Source organism: Olea europaea, chromosome 8 (assembly GCF_002742605.1).
Source record: "Olea europaea var. sylvestris chromosome 8, O_europaea_v1, whole genome shotgun sequence".
In the NCBI taxonomy this organism is placed as follows: domain Eukaryota; kingdom Viridiplantae; phylum Streptophyta; class Magnoliopsida; order Lamiales; family Oleaceae; genus Olea; species Olea europaea.
In genome coordinates, this window is record NC_036244.1 from 8,972,980 (window position 1) to 8,984,874 (window position 11,895).

The window sequence follows — 11,895 nt, forward strand, 5'->3', positions numbered from 1 at the left end:
TCTAATAATGTTTGAGAATTTATAATATCAATATCTGTTATCATATCTATGTCTGTTTCAAAAGGTATTTCATATTTTGAGATACTTTTCTTTCTTTTTGCCAATTTATCTATTATATCTTGTATATCTTTTATGATTATTGACCTTACAATTCCTTTAGCGAAATTTTCTAATAAGTTTTCTTTAAAACATTTTAATATTTCTTGTGATGCATATAATTGTTCTTGATATCCTATCTTATCAATTTCTTTTTCAAATTTAATTTCTTTTTTATTTTTAACAACCTTTTTTATATTATATGGTCCTCTCTTATATTTGGGCTTTTCCATTTTATAATTATTCATTAATAATTTTTACAAATTTTTAGAAAAATTATTTGTTAGATTTTTTAAGGACTAAAAAAGAAACTTTTTATTATATAAAGGGTTGGTTGTTAAATTTTTCCAAGGATATTTTGGATAGTTTCAAATTTCTAAAAAAGTCAAAGGTCATTTTGGAAAAGGTTATATACTATTTGGGCCATTTTCATGTATATCCCGGGAATTAGGTTGGATAATAAGTCGTACTAGCATGTTGTTGGTGCCGACGTGTCTGTTCTGAAATGAATTGAACATTGACATGCATTGATACGCTCTGACATGTGTCAGTGCTTCAATACTATGGAACCAAAATAGAAGGTGAGAAGAAATTAGTAAAAAAAATTAGAAATAATAATAATAATAATAATAATAATAATAATAATAATAATAATAATAATAATAATAATAATAAGCACGGCTAACCCCTAGCCTGAATTTTGACCAGTAAGTATTTCTTTCAATATAATGGAATTATGAGAAGGTTAATTTAGAACATATCCTAAGGCCCCAGTTATTCTGCATCCAGTAAGAAGCTTCCTAACATATCAAGGAACTCCCGTATAAAATAGTTTTTAAAATTAAATTGCAAAATCCTTTTTACTACTAGTCAGACAACGTACTACGTTGATCATGTACTTGGATGCCAAGTCAATATTTACACTGTTAATAGTATGTTAACGAGCTTTGAAGTAATAGATATTTTTTTTTATCGAACTACTTTTTTTTTTTTTTTGGGCTTATTTATAAGGGACAAATAAGTCATTTTATGACTTCCAATGTATCTGTTAGATGAAAATTATCGTGAGTGATAAGATATGGTAATTAATGAAAGGTTAAGTATTTGAATATAATGAAAAAATGTTGAAAAAATAAGCAAGACATAAGCAAATGTTAAGGACTAAAATATACTGCAGCTAACAAAACTTGTGGCACAAATCTTTTTGGTTATAATCTTAAACCTTTTGTAAAAGGTTGAGAAGAAAGCTAAGAGAGAGTTTATAGAAAAAAATTAATTTGTTGAACGATAAAGTACTTTGAGGCCATTACTACCGTATTGTTTTTAAGATCCAATATTTTTTTATATCATTAGATAATTATATTTTATCTACTTTGCTTTGTTGTTCAGTAGAAATTTTTAAAGAATTTATTGATATTTGTTTAGAAAATCGAGAAATTAGGAGATTAATCGTTACAGGAAGCCACATATTATCTGCACTAGATAGAAATAGAGGTGACTCCTCTTTACAGATCAAAAAGCAAATCACTAAACTTTCTATCTCTCAGTGTCTAAGTTTATTGATAAAAGATCCTCAAGATTGTAAGAAAAGACAAAAAGGCACAAATTGGCACTTATCACTTAATAAATTGGTGAGATTTGTCACTTTCCATCACTCTCTACGTGTCTAATTGGCACTTATTTTTCTTACTACATAGACTTCTTCTTACTATTTTTCAAACCATAATTAAGATTTAGACTTTTTGATATATTACAAAGACTTTTTTATTACTATTTTTCTGTTAAACCGTGCTTGCCATTAAGACTTGCTTGCCACTCTAATTGGTATCAGAGCTATTTCCTAGTCTAAAAGATAATTAGTCAATGAAAAGAGTATATTACTTAATATAGAAATCCTAGGAAATTTTAAAAGAAGAGATAGTTTAGATATAGCTTCTTTGATTTGTAATTTTGATAAAAAAAATTTATATTTTACACTCTAGGGATAAATAGCTAAATAGTATTGTAGATTTACTCGTAAAATTAGAAAGAAACAATTTAAATAAAAAGGTAGAAAATTTATTAAAAATATAAGTAAAAATATAAAAACTCTAGAAAGTAATTTAGAATATACTAAGAATCAAAATACTGAAATACTGAAAAGAAAAAATTTAACAATATAGGAGAAACAAATAATAATCTTAACTTAGAAAAATTGGAAAGTAGAGTTAAAACATTTGAAAGAAAAGTCAATAGACACTAGACAAGATTTATATAATATAACAATAAATTAGAAAATTTAGATTTAGGGAAGACTAATGAACCTAGTAAATTAAAGAAGAATAAGTGGATATATACGTAATGAACAAAGGAAAACAAATTGTAGCAAGTAGTAGTAAATTTGTTGGTAATCCTTTACTAAGAACATTAAGTAGAAAAATAGAATGTGAAACAAGACTAGAATCCTAATAGATATAGAAGAACAAATAGAATAGTTTAGACAAAATAAACAAAAATTAGTAAAAGCTTTAGACATATATAAAAAAGGAAAATTATTTAGCAAATCTTTAACATATCATCATTATGGAGAAAGATATGTTTCTTGTACACATGAAGATCAATTTATATCCCTAGATTTATAGAAAAAGAATCTTATAAAGAAATTGTTAATAAAAATCTTCAACACACTCATCTAGGATTAATAATGATAGAAGTAATTGGAATTCATAAAATAAATTTAGGAGCTAAAGTATTAGTATTTTTATATATAGCAGATTCACAAATATAGAATAGGGATTGTTAGGAAGCATAGAATTAGATATGGACAATAAAAGCGGAATAGTATATTTTACACCAGACTATTTAGTCAAAACAAAGTATTTCTATAAAGATATTAAAATAAGAATACAAACAAAAGAACATCAAATGAAAAGAGATGAGGATAATTTATTAATTTGCAAGGGATTCATAGTAAGGCTTCCTTGACAAAAGATCCCGAAGATTGTATGAAAATGCAAAAAGACATAAAACTTATAAGAGAAAATAAAGATAAAAGTAGTAAAATTCCCTTTTGTAAGAGAAAAATTTTTCTTTTAAGATTTTTAATCTTAATAGAGTTTTTGGAACTGATTAGAAGACTTTCTATTAAGGTTACGTAATTTGAAGACTTTTGTAATTGGCTAAAAAACTTTTTTCACTCTCACTAAATTAATTGGTAAGATTTGTCACTTTCTATCACTTTCTGCGTATTTAAGTGGCACTTATTTTTCTTACTACAAAGACTTCTTCTTACTATTTTTCAAACCATAAATAAGATTTAGACTTTTTGCTACTACTACAAAGACTTTTTTATTACTTTTCTGTTAAACCTTGCTTGCCATTAAGACCTGATTGCCACCCTCATTGGTATTAGAGTGATTTCCTAGTCTGAAAGATAATTAGTTTTTGAATAGAGTAGATTACTTATATTTAGAAATCTTACGAAATTTTATAAGAAGAGATAGTTTAGTTACAACTTCTTTGATTTGTAATTTTGATAAAAATTTTCAGGATCTTTTACACTCTGAGGATAAACAACTAAATAATATTGTTGATTTCCTCGTAAATTTAGAAAGAAACAATTTAAATAAAAGGTAGAAAATTTATTAGAAAATATAAGTAAAAATACAAAAAATCTAGAAAGTAATATAGAATATATTAAGAATCAAAATACCGAAATACTAAAAAGAAAATTTAAGAATATAGGAAAAACGGATACTAATCTTAACTCAGAAAAATCGGAAAGTAGAGTTAAAACATTCAAAAAAGAAAAGTCAATAGATACTAGACAAGATTTAGATAATATAACAATAAATTAGAAAAGTTATTAGGGAAGACTAAAGAACCTAGTAAATTTAAGAAGACTATGTGGATCTATACGTAATGAACAAAGAAAAACAAATTGTAGCCAATAGTAGTAAATTAATTGGTAATCCTTTACTAAGAACATTAAGTAGAAAAACATAATCCGAAATAAGACTAGAATCTCTATCAGATATAGAAGAACAGATAGAATAGCTTAGACAAAATAAACGAAAATTAGTAAAAGCTTTAGACATATATAAAAAAATGAAGTTTATTTAGCAAATCTTTAATATATCAGTATTATGGAGAAAGATATGCTTCTTGTACATATAAAGAACAATTTATATCCCTAGATTTAAAAGAAAAAGAATCTTATAACGAAATTGTTAATAAAAATCTACAAGAGACTCATTTATGATTAATAATAATAGGAGTAAAAATACTTCATAGAGAAAATTTAGGAGCTAAAAAATTAGTATGTTTATATGATAACAGATTCACAAATATAGAACATGGATTGTTAGGAAGCATAGAATTAGATATGAATAATAAAGACGGAATATTATAATTTACACCAGACTATTTAGTCAAAACAAAGAATTTGTATAATGATATTGAAATAGGAATAAAAAGCAAAGGACATCAAATGAAAAGAGATGAGGATAATTTATTAATTTGCACAGGATTTATGGGAAGGCTTAGTAAAAATAGTACTACTATTTATAAATTAGAAAATAATCGATTAATTACAATATTATGACAAAAAGGTATAAAAGCTATCCCAGCAAAGAAATTCTCTTAAGAAATAAATGTAGGATTAGATTAAAATTTAAGAAATGTTTTAGAAAAACCAATATTGGTACCAGAAGATAATATTATTTACAGAAGTAGTAATGGAACTTTAAGCATTAGATTTGGAAATTATAATTATCAAGTAGAACAAACAATATAGAAGGGTAAACGTTAATCTCTATAGGACATATCATTGTTACACCCTTTCGATCAGAAATATACACACATATATACAAATTGACATAAAAGAATTGGACATTTTATGCAGATGAATACTGATTTTGAAGAATTCACTGTAATCGTAGAAACCGATTATAGCCATACATAAACCTCGTGGTTCATAACTTCAAAAATCGTAAAACACATCACAGCGATACATATATACATATCATGAACATATGGGGCAAATAATTAGAACAAATTACCTTGATTTTCTTGAAACCTTTTTCCTTTACACCAGTGCTATTGCTTTGAGCTTAATTAAAGGGGATTTTTTAAAGTGAACCAAAGACAATTTCATTTTTCATGTAAAATGGAGGAAAATGAATGTTTTATATGACTTGTAACATATCTCTAAGAATGCCTTTCTTAATGTTGAAAATGAGAATTTTTTTACTCTAAAACGTTTTTATAAAAATATTTTACAAAAAGATCTACACAATGAAATACCATGCAGATATCAAATGTTATTGCTTAGTTATTCATTAAATCTTTTCATTCAAATTCATTTAAACTTAATGTCTTAAATCTCTGGACTTTTAAATAACTTATATCTCGAGCTTTAATTATCTTAAATTGACCAAGCTCCAGGACTCATTTCTCGAGCTAAGAAAACACACCACTCTTGGAATCCACCAAAAGATACAGAGTTAAGAAGAGAATGATAGACACCTCTCAAAAGACATAATTCGTATTCAAAACTCTCTGCCTCCAGGCTTACAATGATGTGAGTTATATAGTTATGACTTGGAACAACCCTCCAAGCATGAGTAATTAAATTAAATGAACATACATGAAGTCTAAAAGGCAAATTCGTTCATTCATCATTCATATACATTAAAGTCTTCTAGGAACCTTGAAATTATGAGAACTCCTTGTATTCTCGAGTGCATAAGGCAGCTGGACAGTCAGGAGTATAATTATAATAACTTTCCATAGAGATGTCCAAATTCAGATCTGTAAAATGTTCTAGAATCCTTACTTAATTATCTTTCCAACAATATATTATGTGAATGGAAAATATGTCTTTAACATTCTCAGAATTCTGATGAAAGTTTTCTCATGAACCTATCTCTTCAACTCACCATTGAAAGAATCTTGATTTCTCCTTGGTCAAGTGCTGTAATCAATGATACCCAAAATTTAACTATCCTGTCATACCCATTTTCTGAAACACATGAAAATGATAATACTAAGTGAAAAACAAGAGAATGAAAAATATAACTAAAATGAAAAATATAACTAACACGTATAAAACAACATAAGTAAAATATATGTAACACCAAAACATGCGTTACTATGTTCATCAATAACTTTTAAATAAAAATATAATTATTAATATCAATATTGACAAAACTCTAAACACAATATCAATATTAAAATTCCAATGTCTTTGTTATTTCTCTAGTGTTGAAAAATAGACCCAAAATTTAACTATCCTGTCATACCCATTTTCTGAAACACATGAAAACGATAATACTAATGAAAAACAAGAGAATGAAAAAATATAACTAACACGTATAAAACAACATAAGTAAAATATATGTAACACCAAAACATGCGTTACTATGTTCATCAATAACTTTTAAAAAAAATATATAATTATTACTATCAATATTGACAAAACTCTAAACACAATATCAATATTAAAATTCCAAGAATAATCAAAATATCCAAACATATCATCATCAAATATCAATTTCTCTCTCTAACTCAAATACTCAACTCTCCTGAAATTAAAGTCAAAATAGTATATGGTTGGTATTGTAGTCCTTGGATGAGTCAAAGAAAAAAAACATGGACCAAGAAAAAGGTTGACGTGTTGACTACTCGCTGCAAGCCCACATCGCGCTCACAGCTAGACCATGGCACTCGACCTCCAAAACCTTGGTGCTCAAGCGACAAAGTCCCAACTCGATGGCAAGAGGGATTTCGCTATAGCAACAGATCCAGAATCCTAGTTCACATAAAATATTGATTTTTAATCCCTTTTTACCCCCCCCCCCCCCCCCCAACCCTTTTTTAAAAAATGCCCTTTTTACACCGTCCCCCCACTAAACACTTGTATATAGTTATGGGAATGTCCCAATGTATGTTGAATCATTATTTCATTATAGAGATCATATTATTGAAGATATATACTATATCGAAAGATCTCTACATTCAACCACTTGATTTATTTTCATTCCAAAATTTGTAAATTGCTTGAGCCTTGTTTTACGTCAAGAGAATATATATTGAAGTTCAAATCCATATATCCATAAATCTCTTGCCTCAACTAAAGATCAACACGAAAAAGTCTAAAGATCAAACACTAGTAAACCTACCTTCATCCATAATTCTTCAAAGTTTTGAAGTTTAGGAGAAGAGGCACTCGCAATTCCAACGCTCCGGAATGAGTTTGTTCTTGGTGATCCACACGGAGAGAAAAGAAGCCCAAAGTTGCTAGAAAGTGCAGATCGTACAACTAAAAGGGTTTCCTAGTGATTTGCAAGTTAGGTGGCTTGAGTTAGTTAAGGTTTTGCAGTATTTGAACTCATTGTAAGTTAATGTTTTAAGTAAATTTTACTGACAAATTTCCCTTGAAGTTTTTGGTCCTGCGAAGGGGTTTTCCTCTGTGATCATATGTGGTGTTATTCATTTTATTGCTTTTGGTCTACACATTTATGTGATTGGTAAACTTAGGGCTAATTGAGTTAAATACTTTAATCTTCTAGAAATAATTAAGTGACTTGTTGCATATTATTGTGTTAATTCCTCATATTTGGGTCTAAAATATTTTCCGACATCTAGCCTCACAAAATATGTCCCTAAGTGAAAGTTTCAAGGTGGCCTCCCATGCCAACTTCACCTCCTCTTGCTTTTCTATTGGCCAAGAGCATATATTTTCATACAATACCAATAATTATAGCGAAAACAAACAATAAAAAGCAACTAGTAAAATTTTAATAGAAAAAAAATTATATAAAATGAATGTTTATGCAGTTTGTTAGCTGAATGAGTGCTGCTTAGTGCTGAAAATTGAAGAATTCCTACTAACTGCTAAAAATAATTATTGCTTGTAACTTTTAATAATTGCTCTTCAATTCCACTCCTAAACTATGCAATTTAGAGTGCATTGTACATGCTGAGGTTGATGTCACCAATCTTGGTGCATAGATAAGAAGAAGCTAATGGAAAGCGTTCTTAAGGTTATTGTAATCAATTTTCCAAAAGTTCATTTTACTTGATGGTTCCTTTCCAACACATTCAGTGATGGCAACCAAACAATAGTTTGATACTTAGCATTCATAGTTCACTCCACAAGGTAAATGATAAGCTCATGCAACCAATTCCATATCATAATGAGGCCCTAATGAGTGCATTTTACTCATAAGTTTAAGCCAATTTTAACTTGGTTGTAAGCTAGATTTTACGAGTATTGAATTTTTTAATGTGTTTGTTAATGTTGTTTTATAGATTTATCGAGATGGTGAAGGATACGAAAAAGATTATCAATTGAATTTAGTGGCAGGGATTGAAAAGAAGTTGTGGATAAAGAGGCAAAATAAGCAAAGCTAAATTGTTGGACAAGTGGCACCAAGGCAGCAAAAATAAAGAAGAAAACAGAGTGTATGTGCCGCGGTGCCACATTCAGGGCCCTGTGGCGCCCAATATCACTTGAGCCTCGATGCTGAGAACATCAGAGAGGTGGGGCCCCAGGGCGCTACGGTGCCACATTGAATCTGACGCAGTGCCGCCAAGAGCCACAACTTGAGCAGAATTTCGGCCCTTTTTGGAGTCTAGACTAAAACCCTACCATCTACACATGGCACGACACCTATAAATACAAATTTTTTCACATTTTTAGAGGGGATACACACATTAAGAGGCCATGACAATCTATGGTTTTTCCTTTTTCATTATGAATAGTTAAATCTATTCTTAGGCTAAATAATGTAACTAATTGGGATCCTTTATATTTTTTTATTAAGATTTTTGGTTTTTAATTCTTCCATTTGTTGATTTGACTATGGATTGAATGTATTAAATTACTTGATCAATAATTTGATGATTTTGTGAGTCCTTTACGAATAGAGATATGGGTTTAGGATTTAGACCATGTAATAAAATCTGGTATATTGGTATAATGATCAAAGATACCTATACCAATTATTGCGGTCATAATTGAATTCCTAGGATGAAGAACTCATTCAACTAAGTTAGATTTACATAGAGATATAGAATTTAATTAATTAAATATGATCAATGAGAACTCGAGAGGAGTAAATTAAATATAATGGAGAATTCGACCGAACACTACATTTGGAAAGAGTCTTGATTTAGAATGTAAATGTGATCAATAGGTAAAATTATTTTGCCCTAACTTCCATTCATAATTTGATTTTCAAACTAGTCGTGTGTGCATTCACTTATTTTCTCACATTTAAATTAAAACTCAAATCTTTCAATTTTTTATTTCATAAGATAGTGGCTAAAGAAAAATTGAATTAAGTACTAGAATATAGTTCTCGTGAGATCGATAACCTAGACTTTTAGGCCCACTATTACCTGTTACGATTCATATACTTGCGGAAATAAAATTGACAACAAGTTTTTAGAGCTGTTTCCAGGGACTATTACTTCTAGTCTTAATTTATATTTATTTTTAACTGTTATTTTTTTATTTTCTTTTATTTTGACAAAAATGTGTTCATTGTATGCTCCGTGTCCATGGTGATGATCTTGAACCATTTGATTCAAAAAAGAACGTACCTTTAGACGAAGATGCAGGGAACACTAACAAAAACAGAAACATCGAATGGTCGACAATCTAAACAATCCTATTCCTATATAGCCAATTGAACTGATGATCACAAGAGATCAACAGCAAGAGCAAAGAGAAGTAAATGAAGGGAACTTGTCAGTGTCTATGTTCTTAATGCCTATAGCAGCGCCTACATGGTCCAATATTGCATATCTAGATTTTGGGGGCAAACAACTTCAAGATAAGGGCTAACTGGATTAATTTGATGAGCAACAATCTACAATTCTACGAGCTACCTCATGAGAATTCAAAGACATATCTCAAGATTTCTGAGGAGTTGTCATAATTGTCATGCTTCTAGGTTAATGAGACACCGTCAGGCTATGATTATTCCCATATACTTTGAGAGATGCAGCACTGGAATGGCTAGATACCGAACCTGATGGAAGTATTACCACATGGGATAAACTGACCAAGAAATTTTGCAATAAGTTCTTTCCTCTGGCTAAAATAGCAAAAATCAAACTAAAAATTCAAACCTTTAATAGAGAGATGGGGAAGCTACCACGAGGCATGGAACAGATTTAAAGAGTTGATGAAAAAATGCCCAAATCATAGGATCACTATTGAAAATCAACTGCAGTATTTCTACACGGGACTATCACGGCTGTCCAAATCTTAAGTGGATTCCTCTATAGGAGGATTGATTATAGGGAAATCAGTGCAAAAATGTATGGATCTATTTGAATTGATTGCTACTACTCACTCCATATTTTCAGTAGAAAAAGTTGTGTCTCCAAAAGCAGTATAAATATATGAATTAGATAGCACAGCATCTACCAATGCCCAAATAGCAGCATTAACAAAACAAGTGGAGTTATTGGTGAATTCACAAACAAAAGGAGCACGGTGATAGCCAGTCCATCATGCAAAAACTACGGGGCTAATCATCTTATAGAAAACTGTACATCTATGGTCTTTCCAGAGGAACAAGTCTATTTTATTCAGAATGTCTTTTAAAATTTTAATCCATTTGCTCAAACATAGAATCTAGGATGAAGCAACACCCAAATTTCAAATGGTCGGATAATTAGCAAGGAAATAGTTCAAACAATGCCCAACACGAGAAAAAAAGTTTGGGTGAGATGTTCAACCAGTACATGTAGAAAACAGACAAGGTGTTCTAGTAAATTGACACTAACTTTTAGAATCAGCAAGCATTCATCAAGAAACTGGAAACACAAATTGGTAAGATAGCTCAATAGCTTGTAGAACGCCCGCAAGGGACATTGCTAGGCAATACAATGGTCAATCCAAAAGAGCAATTGTAAGCTATTACAATTAGAAGTGGAGTACAACTTTCAGAGATACATATAAAGAGACCAAAGAGAAAAGAAAAAGAGATAATGGTTGAAAAGGTCGATAAAGAAGAAAAGTCTGTACCAACCACTAATGAGGAGGAAGAACGAAAAGAAACATCCACAATATGAGTACCAAGCCCCATAAAAGTTTATGTGCCATCAATTCCCTTTTCTCAGAAGCTATAGAGAAAGAAGTTGGACAAGCAGTTTGCCAAGTTTGTGGAGATATTCAAGAAGCTACACATAAATATCCCGTTTGCATATGCAACACCCCAAATGCCCAGCTATGCAAAATTCTTGAAGGAGATTTTGTCTAACAAAAGAAAGCTAGAAGAACATGAGACTGTCTACATGAACGATGAGTGCAGTGCAATTCTATTGTAAAAGCTACCTCCTAAACTAAAAGACCCAGGAAGTTTTATGATACTTTGTACAATTGGTTCCAATTATTTTGAGTATTCTTTATGTGATTTAGGTATCGGTATTAATTTGATGCCTCTCGATTTACTGGTCTCTTGGATTGGGAGAAGTAAAATTGATTAGCGTCTAAAAGTGCTTCAAAGATATATCATTTACTAGGCATTTTACATTCAATTTTTTTAAATTCACTAATGTTAGTCTCTAATTTCAATTCTCTTGCCGTATATTCAATTTCCATAAATACATGGTTAAAAGTGCAATTAATCGAAATACGTATTTAAATACATGTCGGCATGAGTACTATACTTTTGAAAGAGTATTTATTTGATGTATTTCACATATATTTTCAAGGTAGAACATGTGGAGCAAGTGGAGAAAAGATGCTGAAAGGTGAAAAATGATTAGCTGTCTTGAGCAGGATATAACTGTCTCGGTAAA

General features: G+C 29.9%; 1 protein-coding gene across 1 annotated transcript in view; it reads right to left on the minus strand.

Annotated features, from left to right (window-relative positions):
• The window catches only part of LOC111398251 (ankyrin repeat-containing protein ITN1-like), a 15,270-nt gene extending 4,090 nt beyond the window's left edge, over positions 1 to 11,180 (minus strand). Inside the window, exons 1-10 of the mRNA XM_023025178.1 lie at positions 11,033 to 11,180; positions 10,443 to 10,512; positions 9,798 to 9,889; positions 9,685 to 9,708; positions 7,724 to 7,794; positions 7,257 to 7,409; positions 7,151 to 7,207; positions 6,733 to 6,864; positions 6,378 to 6,384; positions 6,015 to 6,097 (exon numbers count right to left, since the gene is read on the minus strand). Coding sequence (XP_022880946.1) covers positions 6,015 to 6,097; positions 6,378 to 6,384; positions 6,733 to 6,864; positions 7,151 to 7,207; positions 7,257 to 7,409; positions 7,724 to 7,794; positions 9,685 to 9,708; positions 9,798 to 9,889; positions 10,443 to 10,512; positions 11,033 to 11,180 — 837 coding nt within the window. The remainder of the gene's footprint in view (positions 1 to 6,014; positions 6,098 to 6,377; positions 6,385 to 6,732; positions 6,865 to 7,150; positions 7,208 to 7,256; positions 7,410 to 7,723; positions 7,795 to 9,684; positions 9,709 to 9,797; positions 9,890 to 10,442; positions 10,513 to 11,032) is intronic.
• Positions 11,181 to 11,895: the final 715 nt, after the last annotated feature.